This window comes from Aquarana catesbeiana, linkage group LG05, assembly GCF_042186555.1.
Source record: "Aquarana catesbeiana isolate 2022-GZ linkage group LG05, ASM4218655v1, whole genome shotgun sequence".
NCBI lineage: Eukaryota > Metazoa > Chordata > Amphibia > Anura > Ranidae > Aquarana > Aquarana catesbeiana.
The window spans coordinates 526,153,794-526,177,824 of record NC_133328.1 but is presented as its reverse complement, the minus strand read 5'-3'; the positions used below and the strand labels follow the sequence as shown (position 1 = coordinate 526,177,824).

The window sequence follows — 24,031 nt, the reverse complement described above, 5'->3', positions numbered from 1 at the left end:
GCACACACAAACACTTGTATCATCACTGTAATAATGTCACTGGTGATGTCAGTGGCAGTTAGTTCCCCCCCAGCGTCAGTTAATGTCGTATCGCAGTCCTGTTATAAGTCGATGATCGTCGCCATTACTAGTATACATTTTTTTAATTCTGTTATATTCCATAGTTTATAGACGCTATAACTTTCATACAAACCAATTAAAATACACTTTATACACTTTACATTTTGACCAATTGATTTTTTTTTTTTTTTGTTAATCGGAATCAATGGTGCTGTCCAGGTGGTGGAACAAAATTATCCAGGGATCCAGCTGTAAACCTGATCCCTTTTAATTATTTGATATGGTCAAGTATTGTTTTCCAAAGTTGGAAAATTTTTTCAGAGTTGGAAAATGGGGCAGAACATTAATATACCAAAAAACACAACTGCTATTAGGAGGAAGGTGATAGGGAGAGCATGGAATACTTTTGTTAGATCTATCATGTGTGACTAAAAGTGCAAGCTTGTCCACAACCAATCCAGCATTTATTTAGATAATTCTGGCCAAATGAAATCCAAGTTTGCTTGCACCATGTATCATCTAGCAGAGACAGTCTGCACCTTGTTCCCGCTACAGTGCTCTTGTTTTGAGGTGTACAAAAGAGGGAACAAAATATATATATTTTTTTGTTTTAATCAGAATTTGTAATTTTGATGCTTCGTACTGCGGTAGGCACTGGCTTGGGACTTCTATAAATACAGTCATAGGACCATGAACAAAAGATCACCCCCCCCCCCTTTTTCTCAATGCAACTGCTCTGCTTCTAATAGATCCTGGTTGTATTTCATATCAGGTACTCTGTAGAAGGTACCATATATACTCGAGTATAAGTCAAATTTTTCAGCCCTTTTTTTTGGGCTGAAAGTGCCCCCTTCGACTTATACTCGAGTCACCGCCGTCTGTCTGCATGATCAGTGTGTCATGCAGGCAGACGGCGGCCGGCGTGTGATAATACCGTTCGGAGGCTATTCCAGCTTTCAAAAGCCGCGCCTCCTGCTCATCTGTGATAGGCTGAACACTCCATTTCCCAGCAGTCAGTGTACAGCCTATCACGGACATTCTCTCATCCTCGTCCGTGGTATGAGAATGAGAGAATGTCCGTGATAGGCTGACCGCTGAGTGTTCTGCCCATCACAGACGAGGAGGAGGCTCGGCTTTTGAACAGTGGAATGGCCGCTGAAGTGTATTATCACACGCTGATCGGAGGATGGAGATTGCCACAGGGAGGATGCACAGGGACACATGCACATGCACACAGGGACACAGGACACATGCACAGGATACATGTAGGCTGCACAGGACACAGGGAGACATGCAGCTGCAGATGGGCATTGTTGACCCTCTTTTTCCACTTACAGTAGCTGCTGCATTTCTCACCCTCATCTTATACTCGGGTGAATAATTTTTTCCCAGTTTTTTGTGGTAAATTAGGGGCCTCGACTTATACTCGAGTATATACGGTACTGGGAACTTACCTACTGTTAGTGGTGGGACAGATGAGTAGCTACTGCCTCCTACAGTTAATTGGCAAAGAGGTTTTTAAGCTCTTTTGCACTTTCACTGTCATGAAACATTTGGAAATTTTATTCAAAAAGCCAAGCTCTTCCTTGTCTTGAACCATCCCTACACTTTTATTAATAGTTCTGTAGGGTTAAATATGGGGAAGCTAATTGTGGTGTTCTGTTTCTTTCAACCTCCAGAATGAATGAATCTCATAGAGGTTCATTATAGAACTAATGCACAGACATTGGCAAATTATGAAACTCTTAACTAGCATTGCAGGTTTATATAGTAAACAATATGAGCCAGTTTATATTGCTTCCCAGTGGTAGTAAAGCCTTTTTTTTTTAAATTTATGTATGCCTACAGGTAGGCCTATAATAAGCATACTTGTAGGTACAGTAAATATCTCCTAAATGTGCACTGTTTAGGAGTTATTTGCTTTTGCAGCACGGGTGATGTCACTGGCGCACGCACACTACGCTCTGGACAGAATCTGTAATATTTGTAAAGAGCTGTCATGAAACTGTCACTAAAAAAGTCTGTTTGGCCTGGTGTCCTGGGTAGGAAGTGTTGTGGATGTCAAAGTAGGGAGCCAGTGTGATTATATATATATGTGTGTGTGTGTGTGTGTGTGTGTGTGTGTGTGTGTATATATATAATATAATTTTATTAAAAAAATATTTCTCATTGGGTTTAGTTACACTTTAAAAATATAACTGAAGCCAAAACTTTTATTTTTTGGTTTTGGACAGAGTGGAGAGGGATTACAATGCTTGTCAGTTTTTATTGCTTTCTGTGTCCCAAATAGGGACATTCACCCTCCTGTATTTGTCCCGCTTCCCAATATTAGTGAAAGTAAAAGAAACCCCAAATGTTGTGTTGTCCCCAGAGAAGTAATAGAGGGATATTTTCCAATGGGGAAACTAGTTTTGGTGACCTGGGGGTCCCCAAGGAATTCCCCTAATTTGCAGTGATTTTCTTTCACTTCCTGTTTGGCTATGGGACAGAAAGTGAAGGTAAATCTTCCCAATGGGACACAGATGGCAAAAAATAAACTTGCAGGGGTTATAACCCTACATTACAAAAATGGGGGGGGGGGGGGAAAGTTTTGCCCACAGTTCTGCTTTAAGCACCCACACTACTTGACACTGCCTTGTATGTATGTATGTATGTGTATATGTGTGTGTGTATATGTATGTGTATATATATGTATATATATATATATATATATATATATATATATATATATATATATATATATATATATATATATATGACATAGGTGTTTTACTTTCAATGTACTCTGGTGGTGCTAAATCTATATGTGCATTTCCTATGAAGTTGTTTGTTTTTTTGTTTTTTTTTTTTTTCTTTTTTCAGGCTCTCCGATATTTAGCAGAATGCCGTGCCAACCGAGAGAAAATGAGGTGCGAATTAGGAATGATGCTGAGTTTGCAAAATGTCGTCCAAAAGTAAGTTAGAAGCCACAGGTTATATTCAGCAATATAAAATGCTGAAATATTTTGCAATTCTTGTGCATTGTAAAACAATATTTATGGTAATATTTGTCCAAAACCTTATCTTGAAAATAAAACTGCCTTTGACTTTAACCACGAGCCGCCCTTAGGCCTTCCCTTGCATGTCCTCGGGTTTCATTGGTTATACTGGGATCATTTCTGCAGCTGCAAACTGCTTTTAAACCACCATCCCCCCACCTTCCGGGGCTCTACTGTTCCACTAGAGAGCCTGGGACTAAAGCCGGTGATCCAGCTGGCTGATCATAGCGATGAGGGAGGAACTTGCATTCCCCGATCGTCTCTATGGTCTATGAAAGCGGCGAGGATTTTTTGTCACTTTGGTTTCAGTTTGATGTTTACAAGCTGTCAGCAGCTTGTAACGACATATGATCAAACCAATTTTGGTTTGATCAGAAACTTTTAAAGGCAGAGGTGTACCTGTCACTGCACATGCTATCACATGAAGTGGATTTCATCTCTTGTGATAACAATAAACTTGATAAAAAAATATTTAAAGAGAAAAATGGGAGGTATTGGCATGAACGTCATGAGAGCAATAGTTCCAGCACCAATCCTCCCGTTTAACACGAAACGGGTAATCTGTAAGGGTGTTTAAAGCATCGTCTATGGAGATTTTTAAGTAACATAGTTTATCAACTATTCTATGGACATGTGCAATTTTAAAGCATGACATGTTGGGTATCTATTTACTCAGCATAACATCTTTTATATTTTAGCAAATGATTTGATAATATGTTGTTTTTGTGCATTTAAAATCTATTAAAGTGTATTGTTTCCAAAAAAATTGTGTTGTTTAAAAAAAAAAAAAAAACGCTGTGCAAATATTATGTGACATAAAAAATTGCAATGCCCACTATTTTTTCTCTAGGGCCTCTGCTTAAAAAAAAAAAAAAAAAATGTTTGGGCCGCGAATGGTTAAATAGTTTGTTTGGGCCTGGCTGGCCCTAAACAACGATTTTCTTTACTAATGGATGCACTTACTGTCAGCTTTATAAACTGTATGTAGAATTGGCTATATTCTGTATACATTGCTGTGTTTGGGCAGAGGTTCAGGGAGTTCCTGGCTGCTGCTGTAACAAAATCTAGTCTGTATGAGGGCTGTTCAGCCAGTCACAGGAAGCCTTGTATTTTTATCAATGAACATGATGCTTCCTCTGATTGGCTGAGGTGGCGATGAGGGCAGGTAAAGTCACAAACTTCTTCTCAGCCAATCAGAGGATTCCTTTATTCATTGATAAAATACAAGCCTTCTTGTGGCTGGCTGGGTAGCAGTCAGCCCAACTTCATTTTGTTTCAGCATTGCAGACAGAGCGCTGTATACTGTATGTAGCTGATTACATTGCTGACAGCGGGCTCACCTATTGATAAAGGAAATGGTTCATTTTTAAAGTCAAAGTAAAGATGAAGTTAGGCTTTAAAGGCCAAGTTCACCTTTTGGGATAAAAAAAAAAAAAAAAATACTTATTTTTGCAGGTAAAAGTTCATGTTACGTGTTGCACCCTAAAAATTGGTGGAACATGTAACATTTTCCAAAGGTGAACTTGTCCTTTAAACAATTGTTAGTGTTGGGAAGAGGCTTGATTGTTTGGTAATCTTTGCTGCAGTGCTTTCACTAACCACTAGATGGAATGGAAACTACGTACAACATACTACCAAGAACAAGTATCCATCCTTTCAATTAGTTTGTAGAAAGAAGGTTCCTTAAAAACTAGTGCTATATAGTTAATTGTGTTTTGGTATTGATTAGTATAGCCTGGGGTTTCTCATCCTTTTTAGTATGAACCCTTGGCAAAAAGTTTGAGAGCTCCTGAAATAAAGTTCACAGCCACAGCTCACAGAACATTGGTGTGATTAGCAAGCTGTTGATATAACAATTATTTTTACAAATAGCATTAAATTATGGAATCAATACATAAAACATACCTATTTCATCTGAAACTTGTACTGGCTTTTTCTGCATAGATGCTCAACGCAATGGTGTGACGGTGATTGGAAACACTGTTGCTGGCTGCACTGGTATAGTGATAGTGGGACTTGTGTAGCGGTGATCAGGAACACTGCTGCAGACTTACACTGGTCTGACACTCAGACTGGTATGCCAACAATTATACACTGGTCTGGTGGCACTGGGACTGGCGTGGCGGTGATTAGGGACGCTGTGACTGGCGTGGCGGTGATTAGGGACGCTGTGACTGGCGTGGCGGTGATTAGGGACGCTGTGACTGGCGTGGCGGTTATTAGGGACGCTGTGACTGGCGTGGCGATGATTAGGGACGCTGTGACTGGTGTGGCGGTGATTAGGAACGCTGTGACTGGAGTGGCGGTGATCAGGGACTCTGTGACTGGAGTGGCGGTGATCAGGGACTCTGTGACTGGAGTGGCGGCGATCAGGGACTCTGTGACTGGAGTGGCGGCGATCAGGTACTCTGTGACTGGAGTGGCGGCGATCAGGTACTCTGTGACTGGAGTGGCGGCGATCAGGTACTCTGTGCCTGGAGTGGCGGCGATCAGGTACTCTGTGCCTGGAGTGGCGGCGATCAGGGACGCTGTGCCTGGAGTGGCGGCGATCAGGGACGCTGTGCCTGGAGTGGCGGCGATCAGGGACGCTGTGCCTGGAGTGGCGGCGGTGATTAGGGATAGTGACTGGCAGTACTGGTCTGGTGACAGTGTACTGCTGTGGCGGTGATGAGAGGCAATGGCTGGCGGCTCTGGCTTACAGCAATATTGGAGCAGCCAGCCTTTGTGCATGATCGCTGCCACAGAAGTACGATGTTAGCACAGTGACACTGCAGTTGCTCTAAAAAAATATGTAAAAAAAAAAGTATATAATTTTTTAAACCTACTGTCACCATAATGGCACTGTGTACTGCTCTGTATCACCCGATCAGGATTTTTATTTTATTATTTTACTCTACGATTGTGATGATCACTACCTAAGCAATCTGTGTTTTGCATCCATTCATGATGCCATTGTTTACTTTTGTGATAGCTATTATTGGCCCTTTACCGTGTGGGCCCTGTGACCAATCGCAGTACCCAATCGGTCATCAGTCCACCGGACACAGTGATCCCAGATCGTGCCGCTGCGTGATCCCAAGGCTGCACACGAGGACCAGAAATGGAAGGATGCACCAATGCCTCCTCCCAGAATGATGCTGCTCCCTCCTGGCATATGTGCAGCGGCTGGATGGGAGGTGGTTAAAATTCTTTCTAGGTTATCATTTTAGACTTGATAATGAATTATGGCTGGTCGTGCACCGAAACAGAAAATTTAGGATGCACTTGGCCGAAATTGACGATTTAGAAAAACAAAAAAACTAAAAATTAACTTATATATATTGTATTCAACTTTTTGATTTAATATCATGAATTTAAATCTGAGTTAAAAATCCTGCTTGCTGCATTTTTGGTAAGCACCTCCCCATTGAAAGGCATTGAAAACGCAGCAGGAACGCATCAAAAATGCACCCGTACTGTGTTTTTGAGGGTTTTTTTGTGTCTTTTAAGTCACGTGACTTATGAAAAACACACTATAAGCAGGTAAAATCAGGGCCATTATTGGCACCTTTTTTGCTTTCGGGACAACGCTAAAAACCCTATTTTCAGCTGATAAATTTTTGGCAGGCGAAATTTTGGTGCATCACTAATTACGGCAATAGAATCATTGCTCTGATGGTCGAGGGTGGACCTTGTAAAATGCAAAGTCTGCTTAATAATCACTGTACTTCTAAAATGTACCCGTAAGGAGAGAAATCCATTATATATACTTTTCTTACCCCTGTCTTTCACCCACAGTATTTGAGTAAGGGTAATGTGACACTCCTTTCAGCGAGATCCTGGGAATGCAGAGCAGGCCAAATTTTGCAAGAGTTCACTTTTGAACTGAACTGGACTGGGGTGTTGTCTTGTGAAATTTCAACTGCTCGGCATTCATCAGGAAGTGCATCGTAAGGGCAGTGACATCAAGCTCTGAAATGTGGTTTTGACAAGCGATCCAACCAGTTCTCCTCTCCCCCTCCCTTCCTGCAGTCTTCTGGGACACGTCACAGGTCCCAGAAGACTGCAGGACCATTCGCATTGCACAGTGTGATTCGTGGGCACCCGGTTATGCAGCCACAATCTGCCACAGCCAGGTGCCCACAGTTAAAAAGCTGGCGTGGAGAAAGGGGCGGGTAATCGCATCGCTGGATCATTGGACTGGTGAGCGTGTTTATTAAAAGTCAACAGCTACAGTTTTTGTAGCTGTTGACCTTTTAATGAACCACAAAACACCTGGAGCACCGCTTTTATATCCACATCATATGCAAATCAGAAGACAGAAGGTGTAGACTGCGCACACTGGAGCCCAGCCACTATACAGAAAAATTAAGATATGGCTTCAGCCCTATGCATACTAGCACATGGAAGAAAAGATTGATCGCACACTTGAATCCAAAAGATGCTGTAGAGATTTCTTTATTGTCATGAGCCAGACAAAACTGCAATGATAATCAGTTAATACTAGCACATTATGCCATTGTCTTTTTTTGTTTTGTTTTGTTTTTTTTCAGCTCTTTACTACCGCTTTAAAGTAGAATCAAAGGCAATTTTTTTTTTTTTTCATTTTCTTTTCCTTTCCTGTTCTGTAGCCAAAACAGGTTTTCATCTGAACTAGTGTCCCCATTGGAATATTACCCTTCTATTGATACTTTCTTTCACTTTTGATGAAAACAGTAAATAGGACAAATAAAGAGGGTAATTCTCCCTAACAGGCACAGACAATTAAAACCTGACAGGGGTTCTACTAATGTTGCTTTCTGCAATAAATCACTTGGTGAAAAATTAGTCATTACCGCAAATAACATACTTTAGGTATAACACAGCTATAGTTTGATGCTGTGCTTGCCCTTTAAAATACATACATGCCAACAAATGCCAATAGCTATGACCTTTGGAATTATTACGTTTTATTTCTGTGTATACAAATACCCAGTACATAGAAATGTGGGTGATAAATTCACATCCCAGAATAAAGAAGACATAAAATGTCACGAGCGGTGCACAAAACTGACATCGGGAAGGTTAAAGAGTAGATTAGCAAATGCTTGCCTAGGTTAAATATGCCTCCTTCTCCTGATAATTGTATTCACAATTACTACTAATTTTCATATAATCTGCCTCAATGAATTTGCAGTTGTAGAACATATCAGAACAATGTCTGATGTTTGCATCTTTCCTGCAGCAAGACATTCCAAACATTAACTCCTTCAACCCTCATTGCTTGCCTGACTGCACTCCGCTTGGATGGAAGAAATGTTTGTGTAGGCCCCCCGGCAGTAAAGGGCTAATCTGGTTTCCAAAAAGAAACTAAACTTTAAAGACATTTATGTTATGTCAACTTGGGAACTCTTTGTCAGCAGAAACATAAAATGCCAAGTCTGACTTCAAGTCAAGCTTAAAGACATATTTACTTGACTTTTCCGAAGAACAGAAGTGACACCTTCCACAGTTCCATACAGAGATAACACTGAGTGCATCCGATGCTGAGCATAATCAAGAGCAGAGCACTTTGTCAATGCTGGTATTTATGCATGCTTCACACATTTTAATGTGTCCATATGAACTACATTAAAACTAGCAGCTTCAACTGTTGTTAAATAATTGAATTTTATGGCCTGTAAAGAAGGCTCTTCCCTCTGGTAACAGCTTTGATTTATGTTGCAAAGGCCAAACTTTTTCTTTATTACATTTTCCTCTCCATAGCATACGATAATCTACATGTTAAATAATTCTGCTCATGAAGAAATAGAACACCCGTCTTTGCTAGATCATCTGCCTTTAACAGGCTGAGGAAAATCTATTCCACTAATCTGTTCTTTCCAATTAGTATTCACTTAAGGTGATTAGGAACGTTTAATACAAGTTTAATTATCAGCTGTCCCTTAAAGCCACAAATGTCATTTGTTAGAACAAGAAGCCTGTCTGCTTTAGTGTATCACTTCAGTGTTTTGCCCATGTTGTTGAAGTCGTTATTAGTGGCAAATTTAAGGCCTTTTATTTTATTGAAGGCAACCAATACTTGGGTTACTTTCACACTGATCCATTCTGATGTCCCTGTTCTAAATTTATACCTCACTTCCAGTCTGAAGAAACTGTTACTACTGTGCCAGTAAGCTTCAGAGATTTCTAACAGGGCCACCAATTGTCATGTAAAAATGGCCGCCACCAGCAGTAAAGACCTGATGGGAGATGCAGTCGTTCAACGCGCTATCCAAAACAAAGACACGCACTTTCAAATATAAAGTTTGGTTGCCTAACAGGGCAACCTTTGTTATCAGCACAGATAATAAAGCAACTTTAAAAACTTTAAAGGGGTTGTAAAGGTAAACATTTTTTCACCTTAATGCATTCTATGCATCAAGGTGAAAAAACTACTAACAATACCGCCGTCCCCAGCCCCCCTGTTTTACTTACCTGACCCCTCCAAATTCGGCTGCTCGTTCACGTCCTCGATTCCGCTGCTCAGCCTGGCCACTGATTGGCTACAGTGGATGGATTGGAAGCAGCGCAGCCATTGGCTCGCGCTGCTGTCAATCACATCCAATGACGCGGCGCGCTGGGGGGCGGGGCCGAGTGATACAGCCAGCGGCTATAGCCGCTGGCTGTATCACGGGAGTGCGCCCGCAATAACTAACCACCATGGGAGCTCGCATTAAGGTGGTTAATTATTGCGGGGAGGAGCTGAGACAGCCGCCGAGGGACCCCAGAAGAGCAGGTTCGGGGCCACTCTGTGCAGAACGAGCTGCACAGTGAAGGTAAGTATAACATGTTTGTTATTTTTAAAAAATAAAAAAAATACCTTTACAACCCCTTTAATAGAGAATGTTGACGTTGTCAAATCCTGTTCTGCTTCTGATCACCAGAAAACATTGATGGTGTCATCGGGGGGACCAGGTCTAGGAACAGTATAGCTGGCCAATCTGCAAAACTCCTTTAGATTCATCAAAACTATGTAATATGACAACAAACCTAAACAGTTCATTGAGTTTGTATCTTTGCCTAGGTTGTTACATTACATAGATATTGATAGATCTGAACTAAGTTGTACAATCAGATTTTAGCCTTTATGGTTGCTGATGAGATGGCTGATGTGGTTGGTGATGAGATGCTGTAAATTGCCCCAGCACTGATCCTCTTACTACTTGCTGGAGGCTGCCATTTTGCTGAAGCCCAAAGCCCCAGCCCTAAATCATAAAGAAGAGCTAAACCCATCAATTTACCAGTTTCAAAAAAACAGTTATCCAGAATTCTGAAAATGCAAATGGTCACATTTTATTGTATCCTCAACCAAACTGTCAAACCATAATACAGCTGGTGTTATAACTAATCACATGTGCAGCACCATGGCAGTTGCAGTTCAAACAGAAGCAGCTTCCTTTGGCTGTAAATGATAGGAGGGTTTAATTCCTCTTTAAGACTGTCAGCAGATTGGCCTCTACAAACTAAGCAGTGCTAAAAATGGAGAGCAATAGAGCAGGTTGAGACAATGTATTACTGGTTTTTAAACAGAATAGGCACTTATTTTTAAGGTTTTACATAGCTATACCTGCAAAAGGGGCCATCCTGAAGTGATCTAGCAGGACTTCATTTTCTGACTAAACTTTCACTTTAAATCTCCACAAAATTGATTGTTGCCCTGTAGAAACAGTGATGCGAACTGATTGAAAGACTCCTTTTCAGCTGGACACCAGGAGGTCCCTTACTTTATCACCTATGGCAATGCTATGCTGATTCTCATGATGACCGGGTGTCACCTTTACATCCTTCTCTTTTGGGGCTACCTTGTACTATTGTGCATTTAACACCGAAATCCATTCATGTTTTTGTTCCCATGCCTTCCTGTATGGTAACCTTTAGACTCACCAATTTGAGGACCACCTACTTGAATTAACTTTTTGCTAATTATCTCAGGGAGGCTCATTTAGCTACAAATACATTTTTTGACCCGTGTTTTTCTGTCTGATAAATGCGCCCCCATATCTGCCTTTATGACCTGTGCGGTCTTCTGATGTGCCCTAATCTGCATAACTGCTCTGCCTTACTGCCACTCTGTGCCTATACTACTATTATTACAAGATCAACTCCTGAAGAAGCGTGTTTGGTGCACGAAACTAGTCGAGCAAGCATAGATCGATTCATTATCAAGCAGTACTGAGATTACCTGAGCTGACTTTGTCAACCCCCATCAACTTTAATTTTTAGGATGATATCTGTTTGTTTTATTTCCTGTGTCATTGTGATACTTTTGGGGTACTTGTCACCCTTAGGGATAGTCGAGTCTCACTGCCCACTAGCTGGTCAGTGGGAAAAAATTTTAATTCACAATTTATGGTGTATGTGTTTTTACAATTGTCTATGTCCATTTAAATATATTTTGCTATAATGAAGATTCTATGTATAAAAAAAAAAAAATTTGCTCTATGCCTCTAAAGTCCATTCCTTCTCCATTCCCAAATTACCATTTATTGAAAAACTGGGTGTAGGCAAAAGAGCAGTGTCTACTTTAAAAGAGAAGTATGGTGTGTGGTTTTTTGGTTTTTTTTTTTTTTTTTTTTTTCTTTCTTTTCTTTTTTTTTTCCCCCCATACTTACCTAGGTGGATGCAGCATGGGTCCGATGCTGCATCTGTCCCCCGGTGCCTCTACACTGAAAACCGAGTGATCGAACACCGCCGATCACTCGGTTTTCAGAGCTCTGCGAGCAGAGAGCTGTAGGCTGTCAGCCACAGCTCTCTGCTCTTCTCCCTCCGCACTCTTTTATTGCGCTGAACTGTGGAGGGGGCGGAGCAGGCTGTCTCGGGCTCTCAGCTGCTCACTGAGAGGCAGACTGGTATCAGTCCAGGCACCAGGCGGATCCAGACTTTATTGTCGCGATGATGCAGTGCCTGGACTGATATTGGTGACATCAGCAGAGAGAAGACTTCAGACCGCTCTCTGCTGAAAATGGTTCACAGGAGTGCAAAATTAATTTCACTCCTGTGATCCATATAAGAAGCTCAGCCAAACAAGCTTTGGCTGGACTTCTCCTTTAAGCACAATATCATTCATGTTGTTTTATAGGAGAAAGCTGCTTGAGACTATGTCTGCTTTAACTACTTCGCGCCCGCTTGACGTCATATGATGCCGTGAACTTTAAAGGTTTTTTATCTTACTGCAGTCTATGCATTAAGATGAAAAGCCTTCTGTGTGCAGCAGCCCCCCTAATACTTAACTGAGCCCCAGCCTCTCCAAACTCTCCCATTCTCTCTGGGTTACCACACAGCTGTCCGAGGACCATATGGTACCCAGCCTTCTCTATGACCCTGGGAGGCCAAAAGCGACATCATGACATTACTTCTGACTCTGCCAGATGTAAACCTTGCCATTTATTTCCCATAGAAAGCAGAGATCAGTAGGTGTTGTGTGTTTTTTGTTTTTTTTTTTTTTTTTTTGTGTTTTTGTTTTTTTTGTTTTTTTAGATCTCCTGCTTTCCAGAGTAGAGCAGATATCTGAGGGCTTAAGGACCCTGGAGTAAATGCATACATTTACTCCAACTCCCTGCGACTTCACAGCCAACTGCTTATGCACAAGTTGTGCTTCTCTGTGAATAGTCCCACAGCCTACTGGAACCTGAGATATCACAGGTTCCAGAGGTTGCAGGGAGGGTGGTGGGTGGACTTCTGTTGGGATCACCAGAAATAGGTACCCGCCCCCCCTTTTGATTACCCTAGCTGTGATGCCAGGTCCATGACCGAGTTTAACACTCTCATAACAACATGGAAGGCATGTTTTCCACAGACCTTGTTTGTTTGATTTATTGTCTTTAGCATCAGAAACCATTGATTATTATTTCTGCTCTGAACTTGCAGCCTGTGCACATGTGATTCACAAGCATACAACAATTTTTTTCATTTTTAGAATTCATATTATGCTCAGTAAGCAATTAAGAGTAATATGATTTATGTTTAATAACTTCTTTCCTTTGCCTACCCTTAAAGGAGAAGTCCAGCCTGAGCTCATTCGGCCGAGGCTTCTCCTATGGATCACAGAAGTGCAATTAGTTTTGTCACCCGTTTTCAGCAGAGAGCGGACTGAAGTCCGCTCTCTGCTGACGTTGCCAAGATCAGTCCAGGCACCGCGTCATTCCGACTCCAGTAGTCTGGATCTGCCAGGTGCCTGGACTGATAGGCGTCTCAGCCTCTCGTCGAGAAGCTGAGACGCCCGCTCCCCGCCCCTGCACAGCTCAGCACTCCAATGAGCATGGAGAAGCAGAGCAGGAGAGCTGCTGACTGACAGGCAGCAGTTCTCCACTCGGGGATCTGTGAGAACCGAACCACCAGCGATGTTCAATGGCTCGGTTCTCTGTGAAGAGGCGACGGGGACAGATGCAGCATTGGTCCGATGCTGCATCCACCCAGGTATGTATGAATGGGCAAAAACGGCAAACCCATACTTCTTTTAAAATTTGCCCCATAGGATGCTGTATCTATATGTTTATCTTTACTGACGTTCCCCGTACTCCAGTCATTGCTTTTATGTGCTGTCCAGAACCTACAAAATTTTAAATTCAGTTGAGCAGATAACAGAGCAATTGACTACATCCTTTGATCTCTAGTAACAGAAATAGTAAGATACCTTCTTAGTTACTGGGCTACTCCTCAGTGCCCAGGTTGGCTAGTTCCTTTTGAGGTTACAGATGTCTTTGTATGATAAATAAGGGCACGTTTCCCTCTCATATTCAGTAAAGGAATGCCGCTGTTGTGTTTTCTAGCATTTTGTGCATACATAGTATTTTTTTTTTTTTTTTTTACCTGCATCACACAAAATACATTTACCATGATCAAACCGATATCGTAAATCCAAGTAGTTATAATATTGTCATCAAAAATCATTTCTTAACTTGGGTTTGGAGATTGCACAAAAAAAGGAAATGCAAATCTTAGAGAATTGACCCCGATCACTAGCACTTGGACATAGTTCAAAACAGTTTGTAGACCTATGCTTTACCGCTGTACCTAAACATAAGGGTGCTGCCTTTTTTCACAAGTTTGTGATGACGGTTCTCAAAGCATGGAGAAAGAAAAGACAGAGGTAGGTAATTATATTTGCAAGCTGCTTGATATACTCAGATATATGGTACTTAAAAAAAAAAAACAAGCAAGCTTGTGTTTTAAACGAACAGATTGAAACGTAGTCCTGTGAGCAGAAATTGCAGAATATAGCTGTTTAACCATTATTTAATTGTACGTGAAATTTTAATTTGGAACAAAAAAAGAATTAAGTTGACTGTTAAAGTAAATTTAACCTGTAGCTAAATGACATTTGGTGCAAAAGTACCTGTTTATGATAATTTTTAAATTTAAAAATTTTTAATTTTAAATTTATTTATTAAATATTACATTAAATTTATTTTTAAATGAAAGCTGCAAAAAATTTTGAAAACAACTTTTGAACCTACATTAATGTGTTAAAACTTATATGATATATTTTTTGGTTTGAAGTTAACTGCTCGAGTGACTCCAATTCCGACAAGAATTCTTGATTGATCAAGTTTTGCATATGAAATCGCCTGAAGATTAAGCTTTTTGATAATGTATCGCTTTCAATTAGCTGTATTTAAATAGTTGAAAAGCTAAAGCAGATCGTAACCTTTATGTGTACGGTGTAAATGTTTGTTCAGACATTTGAACTGGTCTTTGTGACTGTCTGTCTTTACCTTGGTACAGGACTACCACACCAGGGGACACGCAGCTTCTTGCCACTGAAGTCTATGACCTTTTGCAGTCTTCCAGCACAGCAGATGGTGACTGCATGAATGAGATGAACTCACGGAGGCGGAAGGCTCAGTTCTTTCTTGGAGCCACAAATAAACGTGCCAAAACTGTGGTTTTACATATTGATGGCCTTGAGGATACGGTAAATATTGAGCTTGGCTGTTTAATACATGATCTCTTATATATTGTGTGTCTATTATGCTTTCCAGCACCTGCTTCAAACAAACATTTAAGATTCGTGAATTGTTAGCTCTGTCCTGGAAACATTTCAGCTGTTCTGTAACTTCTAAAAAGTAACCATCTGTACTAGAGGTCGACCGATATATCGGCCGGCCGATATATCGGCCGATATTTGGGGTTTTTTACTTAATCGGCATCGGCCGATTGTGCTGATAAAAAAAGCCGATATAGCTTCAGCGCGACTTGCAAAAGACTTCTGTAATAGAAGTCAGTGTAAGTTGCCTGTGTGAAGCGACTTCTCCCCCTCTCTGGGCAGCCTGCCAAATCTGATAAAAAGAACCTGAAGGATACAATGTTTACACTTATGAATGAACTAAATTCTGTGTGTAGAAGCTCTCAGTTTAACCATTTAAAGACTAAATCTTTTCTGACACTTGTTGCTTACAAGTAAAAATCCTGTATTTTATGCTAGAAAATCACTTAGAACCCCCAAACATTATATATATTTTTATTTTTTTTTTTAGCAGAGACTCTAGGGAATAAAATAGCGGTTGTTGCAATATTTTATGTCACACGGTATTTGCGCAGCGGTCTTTCAAATGCAATTTTTAAAAAAAAAAATACACTAATAAATTAAAAAAAAAACTAAGCAGTAAAGTCCTTTTTTTTTTTTTCATCCAGAAGTTTTGATTACCTGTTTTTGTGTATTTAATATTTAAGAGAGGTGTTTTTTTTTATATTTTTTTTTATCTAAATTCTACATACAAGTGAACTGATTGGAGGTTTGTTTTGTTTAATAAATGTTTAAATGTAAAAAAATTTCTGTATCACTGAAGGCTGCTTTCACACTGGAGCGGGCATGCGTTGACGGTAAAACGCTGCTAGTTTTAGCGGCTCTTTACCATCATTTTAGCGGCGCTATTCGGCTGCTAGCAGGGCGCTTATAACCCAGCTAGCGGCCGAGGAAGGGGTTAAATGCGCCCCTGAAGCGCCGCTGCCGAAACGCTTTGCAGGCGCTTCGGCAGCGGTGCTCATTCATTTCAATGGGCAGGAGTGGTGGTATACACCGCTCCAAAGATGCTGCTTGCAGGACTTTTTTAACATCCTGCCAGCACATCGCCTCAGGGTGAAAGCACTCGGGATATCACACTGAGACTGCAGGGGAGCCGTTTTACAGGCACTTTACAGGTGCTATTTTTAGCCCAAAAGCGCCTGAAAAACGCCCCAGTGTGAAAGGGGTATAACTGTTAGATTTTATGAGATGAAGGTAAAAAAAAAAAAAAAGAAAAAAAAAAAAATCGGCCTAATATATTGGCCCAAAAAAATCGGCATCACATATCGGCCATCGGCCACCGCGATTTGTAAATATCGGCATCGGCCAGAGAAAAACCCATATCGGTCGACCTCTAATCTGTACTTTCAGCCTGGGTTCCCCTCTTGTGTGCCGAAATCATGATGCGATTTAGCCATGCGTTTCTTTGTGAATACCATTTCTCTTTCTCTTTCTCTCTCTCGTACACCTGTTCAATTGCTTGATAACACAAACTGCTAATCAGCCAATCACATGGCAGCAACTCATGCATTTAGGCATCTAGACGTGGTGAAGATGACTTGTTTAAGTTCAAACCGAGTATCAGAGGGGATTTAAGAGACTTTGAACGTGGCATAGTTGTTGCCAGACTGCCTGGCATTTCAAAAACTTGATCTACAGGGATTTTCACACACAACCATCTCTAGGGTTTACAGAGAATGGTCTGAAAAAGCGAAAATATCCAGTGAGCGGCAGTTGTGTGGACAAAAATGCCTTGTTGGTGTCAGAGGAGAATTTCAGCTGTGACATTCAGATGGTAGGGTCAGACTTTGGCTTAAACATGAAAGCATCGATCCATCTTGCCTTGTATCAGGTTCAGATGGTGGTGGTGGTGTAATGGTGTGGGGGATTTTTCTTGGCACAGTTTGGGCCCCTTAGTACCAGTTGAGCATTATTTAAACACCATGACCTACCTGAGTATTGTTGCTGACCATGTCCATCCCTTTATGACTACAGTGTACACATCTTCTGATGGCCACTTCCAGCAGGATAATGCACCATGTCACAAAGCCCAAATCGTCTCACCACTGGTTTCTTGAACATGTCAATGAGTTCACTGTACTCCAATGGCCTCTACAGTCACCAGATCTCCTCCAATAGAGCACATTTGGGTTGTGGTGGAACGGGAGATTTGCATCACGGATGTGCAGCTGATGAATCTACAGTAACTGCTTGATGCTATCATGTCAATATGGACCAAAATCTCTTGAGGAATGTTTCCAGCACCTTGTTGACTCTATTCCACATATAATTAAGGCAAAAGGGGGCCCAACCCGGTACTAGCAAGGTGTACCTAATACAGTGGCTGGTGTGTTTATTGCCATATAGTATATTGAATTTCTGCGCTGCTAGAAAGTGTACTGTATACAGTGCTCATATGCACCACTTCACTTCATATCATATCGCACTTACTGCTCTCTGATCTGTCTCTCCCAACTTCAGGTAGCAGTTTGGCAGTCTCTTTTGCCCCTTGCCAGTTAGTATAATAGCCATGATGACTACTGCAATTGTACTGTACAATACAAATAAATCTTTTCAATAGGTTATATGTTGTCACCTCAGATGAGGACACTGGCAAACAAAGCTGTTTGGACAGCCCATAGAACTCCTCCAAGTCCCAGCAGTCCTCAGTTTTTTGCTAGTGTACTCAATCTCGCTACTATTCTAAGCAGGTTTCTGACCTACAGTGCTCAGCATAAATGAGTGCGCTCCAACAGATTGGTCAGAAAATCTTTACTTTACTTTCAGAATCAACAACTATAAAATACTTCCACTACTGCGGGCCATTGATTGCAACCAAGATTTTGTTTGTGCACACAAAAAGTATTTTTCATAACAAATTCATTCAAGACCATGTTGCAAAAATGAATACACCCCAATGAAAGTCTTAGCCCACGTTCACACTAACAGCAGGAATGAAATCATGTGAGTTCCGCTGAACTCGCACAATTTAATTCCCGCATATCAGTCCCGACTTCACATGCGATTTTGGAGACATCTGTGTGGGTTGCTGCACAGATGTCTATGGAAATCGCACCCCTAAGTTGCCAACAGTAGTACAGAAACTACTTTTGGGAATCTGTGTGGCGTCTCACCGAATCGGACGTGTCATTTCCGGCAATTGCTGCCGATTTTGCATGCGATTTGACATGTCAAATCGCATGCCAAATTGCTCCATTGTGAACCTAGGCTTAGGAGCAAAGCTAAATTTTTAGATGACAAAATCCTAAATAACAAGAATTCAACTACAAGTGAGTCTAATTATTCATTAGATAGGTGTTCAGCAGCCAGTTTATTATTAAAGGGCGTTACTTAACAAAGAAAACTCCTTCCCGTTTCATGGGACGACATGGAAGAGAAAATGTCACAAGGCCTGAGAGAGAAAATCATTTCTTTACACAAGAAAGGTGAAGGCTACAAGAAGATCAGGAAAGCTTTACATATCAGTCAGAATACTGTAGCAAAAGTGATACAAAAATGTAACAAAGATGGAACTGTAACCATCTCAGAGACGTCCAGGCCGTCCGCGGAATTAACACCTCGACAGGAACACCTTCTTTCATAAAGCTTTATTGAGCTTCAATATAGTAAAAAAAAGTCACAAACCATTAAATACAGTAACAAAAATAACCGTTGATGACATACACACAATATTTAAATATGTATAAACCTCTCAAATATTTTATACCAAGATATCTAACCAAAAGACAAAGAAAAAAAAAAAGAGAGGAGAAAAAAAACAAACCACCAAATTTTTATCCCTTTTTTTTTTTTCTTTTTTTTTTTTTCTTTCATTTCCTCCTTCTCTCTCATGTTGCTCGAGGACTTCCTCTATCTATATTTCTCTATTACTATCTGCCGCATGATAGCCTGTTCTATACTGGTAAGTAGTACAGGAGTTAAACAAGTACTAATACGACCCAGAGTAGACACCTAACCAGTCAAACAGACAAAGACCTACGCTAAACACATTGGGGGTTATTTACGAAAGGCAAATCCACTTTGCACTACAAGTGCAATTGGAAGTGCAGTCGCTGTAAATCTGAGGGGTGGATCTGAAATGAGGGGAAGCTCTGCTCATTTTATCATCCAATCATGTGCAAGCTAAAATGCTGTTTTTTATTTTCCTTGCATGTCCCCCTCGGATGTACAGCGAGTGCACTTGTAGTGCAAAGTGGATTTGCCTTTCGTAAATAACCCCCATTGTGTCTGCATATTGTGGCTTAGATTGGTAACCAATCACTAACCCCCTAGCTTGATAGAAAATTATTAGTCTTTGTGGCCTCCAGAAGCTGTATCTTCCATGGTGCAATTGCAGTCTATTGCTTAAGCCCATCAAAAACACCAAGTGCTGAAATCTAAAGTGAACCATATACGCCGTGCAAAGGATCAGGGGCCCATAACCCCCCAAATAAATAAAAAAGTGTGTGTACAGTGCCTCCACTTACAAGTGTAATTTCGTTTTCCCCTCTAAATAAAAAATTCAAGGGAAGTTTATATCAACTCTCAATACACCAAAACCCAAAGTGTATACAAAAAAAGGAGTGTAAGAGTCATAAACATACACCCAAAAAAACCCCCAGCTAATAGTTCACCATGCGCAAAGGTCAGACTAAGCAACTAGATTCAGTGGTCGGACATAGCTGCATCTAAAAAGGAACAACCTTTCCACCCCTACACAAAACTCTTATACCCTCTCCTCCTCTCCCTTACATGCGAACAAGGCGAGGAGTACCGGACAGGGAGAAAAAAATCGCCATGCAAGTTCACTGCAGTTAGCTAAAGAAGTAGAAAGCCAAACTGGAGCGATTGCTTCCCGTGACACAACACAGTGTACGCTGCAGAGGAATGGCATGCATGGGCGTCGTCCACGAAGGAAGCTTCTCCTAAAGCCAGTGCACAAAAAAGCCACCCTAGAGAGATTGCCAGGGCCCATGCTGAAAACAAGACTACTACTGGGACTCTGTACTCTGGAGTGATGGGATCAAGATAAATGTTTTTGGAACTGGTGGCTTCAAAACTGTATGGTGTAGCAAAGGTGAGGAGTACAAAGAAACATGCATGGTGCCTACAGTAAAACATGGTGGTGGCAGTGTTCTTCTGTAGGGCTGCCTGAGTGCTGCTTGTGTCGGGGAGCTGCAGTTCATTGATGGTGTCATGAATTCACAAATGTAATGCTCTATATTGAAAGAAAAGATGCTACCATCACACCTTGCCCTTGGTTGTCATGCACTTTTCCAAAATGACAATGATCCAAAACAAACATCCAAGACCACTGTTGCATTTCTAAAGAACAGGGTGAAAGTGATTCAGTGGCCAAGTATGTCTCCTGATCTGAACCCAATTGAACACTTATGGGGAATTCTGAGCATCACTCTCCATCCAGAATCCAAGCTCTAAGAAAGGTCATTCTTGAAGAATGGAAAAAGATAGGTGTTGCAATATGTCGCCAGCTTGTTCATTCCATACCTAGAAGACTTGGTGCTGTCCTTACAAATCATGGTGGTCATACAAAATACTAGATGTAGTAGTTTTTGTTGTGGGGTGTGTATTCATTTTTGCATCAACTAATTTGAACAAAACTGAGGATTTTGTAATCTAAGTTATATTATTAACCTCCCTTTCATGTAATGGAGCTAAACAAATATTCTATAAAACTCAAGTTTTGTCAACATTTTGGAAATTGTTTTTGTGTTTATTGTGATATTGATTAAAATCTTACTTTTTCAAAAGGGGTGTACTCCTTTATGCTGAGCATTGTATGTTTCCCACTTTTTACTGGAATATTGAGCATGTCGCTTGGTTATTCACACAGAGTCCCTTTCTCTACCTGGCTGGATCAACACCACTGAGGCAATGTGATTCTGGTCCCAGATTGGTCACCCACAGCAGTGCCTTGGGGAACCATACCCAGACCCCACCACATGAAAGTTGCTGGGCCAGCCTGTAACATTGCCCTCTGGCACTGGATTGTGCATAGGACACTCCTATACAGCAGTGCAACATGGCTGCAGTTAGCTGCAGTGTGTTCAAGAAGTCTTGATTCTACCTGGGCGGCACAGTGGTTTAGTGGGTAGCACTCTTGCCTAGCAGTAAAAAGGGTCGCTGGTTCGAATCCCAACCACGACACTACCTGCCTGTAGTTTTGGTGTTCTCTCTGTGCCTGCGTGGGTTTCCTCCGGGTACTCTGGTTTCCTCCTACACTCCAAAGACATGCTGGTAGGTTAATTGGCTTCTGTCCAAAATTGGCCCTAGTATATGAATGTGAGTTGGGGACCTTGGATTGTGGCTCCTTGAGGGTAGGGACCGATGTGAGTGTGCATTGGATGTGTGGAACGCTGCGTAAATTGATGGCGCTATATGGGTACCTTAAATAGGAATAATTGTAGACACGCACCCACACTCAGGTTGAACTGGATGGACTGGTGTCTTTATTCAACCTTACTAACTATGTACCTGAACGCACATGTCCAGCAATCCCCCCCCCCCCCCCCCAACTTCCTGGACACTAAACCCACTCCTTATGCAGGAAGGATTGGGTGATGGTAGTATCCAGCAGCCTCCAGTCACTGGATACAGGTCGGCTGCACCCCTTCTGCACTGATAAAGGTTGAATCTTTCAGGGGATCTCCTCATGCTAATGGTGGACATCAGAAAGGAGGGGGCAAGCCAGCACACAGTTCACATGGCCATGATGAGGTTATTCAGACTCCCACTCAAAATTCTGCACCTGGGTCTTTGGCCCTTAGACTCCACACCTTGGAATCTCCCCTTATCTCCTTGTGTACCTCTCATTCCTCCTTTTTACATGGGAATTTGCTGCCTCTGTGGCAGAACTAAATGAATGTAAATGAATATTCACTAATCAAGGCTACATGGTACACAAGGCATAAGCGCTTCCAGTTGGCATGCTCCCTGAGTCATTGACTGACTCATTCATGACAGCAACATTGCATCTCAATGACGATAAAGAGGGGGAGAAGTGGACAGTGAGTCAGACTAGAGGACACCTCCTGGGAGGATGGGCGGTTGCCCTCAACCTCTCCCAGACTGAGGGAAATTGTTAAGGTTTTTATGGATGAAGTGCATTTTTGTTTGTAGCTAGAAGCATCTCCATCTGCTTGACTTAAAGCATATGTGACCCCAACTTTTTATATTCTTGATATACTAGATGTCTTTTGTACTTGTATGAAAAAAATATCCTGTTCTCTTTGGATTTCTTTCTTTATGTGAAATTCCTGGTAATGGTGATCCAGCCAGACCCCCTGCTTTCCTTTTTCAAACTGCGCTTTAACCCTTTCATGACTAAGCCTATTTTTGAAATTTGGTGTTTACAAGTTAAAATCCATATTTTTTGCTAGAAAATTACTTAGAACCCCCAAACATTATATATATTTTTTTAGCTGAGAATCTAGAGAATAAAATGGAGATTGTTGCAATATTTTATATCACACGGTATTTGTGCAGCGGTGTTTTAAACGCAAATTTTTGGAAAAGGGACACTTCCATGAATTTTAAAAAATCCAAACAGTAAAGTTACCCCAATTTTTTTTGTATAATGTGAAAGATGATGTTACCATGTTTGGTATGTAAATAGATACCAAACATGTCACGCTTTATAATTGCACGCCCTCGTGGAATGGCAACAAACTATGGTAGCTATGAATTTCCATAGGCGACGCTTTAAATTTTTTTTTACAGTTACCAGGTTAGAGTTACAGAGGAGGTCTAGAGCTAGAATTATTGCTCTCGCTCTGACGATCGCGGCAATACCTCACATGGGAGGCCCGGCAAGAGCGGCGGGAAGGGGGGGATGTCCCCTCCCGCTCCTCCGGTATAACAGCCGAGCGGCTGTCCACAAAAGTGTCCCAAAGCCTCAGTTGGTGGTTACTAACCCAGAATCTGCTGAAAGGAAAATCCTTCAGACCACCTGTCTGGAAAGTGGTAACGACAGATGCCAGCCTTTCAGGCTGGGGAGCAGTACTAGAAAAGACAACTGTCCAGGGACAGTGGTCAAGAGCTAAAGGAACCTTGCCCATCAATATCCTAGAGATTTGGGCAGTGCGTCTGGTTCTGAAGGCCTGGACTTTCAGGTTACAGGATTGTCCTGTCACGATCCAATCCGACAATGCCACAGCTGTGGCCTACATCAATCACCAAGGGGGCAGCAAGAGTCTCTCAGCGCAGAGAGAGGTGAACCATATTCTAACTTGGGCAGAAAGGAATGTTCCATGCCTATTGGCAGTCTTCATTCCGGGAGTAGAGAATTGGCAGGCAGACTACTTGAGTCGCCAGCAGTTATTCCCAGGGGAATGGTCTCTTCATCCCATCATTATTCAGGCCGTTTGTCAAAGATGGGGGACTCCGGACGTAGAGCTTCTAGCATCCAGATTCAACATTAAGTTAGTCAACTTTGTCTAAGACAAGGGATCCACCCGCATGCTGAACAGATGCATTGGTGACCCGTGGGATCAGTTCTGGCTGATCTATGCATTTCCTCCTATTCATTTGTTGCCTCGACTTCTTTGCAGGATCAAGCTGGAAAGAAAGCCGGTAATTCTGGTAGCACCAGCATGGCCCAGAAGGTCATGGTATGCAGAAATCGTAAAGATGGCAGTGGAGGGTCCATAATCCCTCCCACTAAGGCCAGACCTACTCTCACAGGGGCCAATATTCCATCCTACCATACTATCTCTAAATTTAATGGCTTGGCTTTTGAAACCCACATTCTGAAGAAACGTGGTCTTTCCGGGTCAGTTATCTCTACCCTGATTAATGCAAGGAAGCCAGCTTCCAGAACTATATATTATAGAGTCTGGAGGGCTTATGTTTCCTGGTGTGAATCCAAGGGTTGACACCCTCGGAGGTATATCATAGGCAAAATTCTTGC

General features: G+C 41.6%; 1 protein-coding gene across 2 annotated transcripts in view; it reads left to right on the top strand.

The window, feature by feature from the left end:
- The window catches only part of ARMC1 (armadillo repeat containing 1), a 67,491-nt gene that overhangs the window by 29,402 nt on the left and 14,058 nt on the right, over window positions 1–24,031 (top strand). For both annotated transcript variants that reach the window (XM_073631708.1, XM_073631709.1), the window contains exons 3-4: window positions 2,923–3,014; window positions 14,823–15,012. In XM_073631708.1, the coding sequence (XP_073487809.1) occupies window positions 2,923–3,014; window positions 14,823–15,012 (282 nt within the window). The remainder of the gene's footprint in view (window positions 1–2,922; window positions 3,015–14,822; window positions 15,013–24,031) is intronic.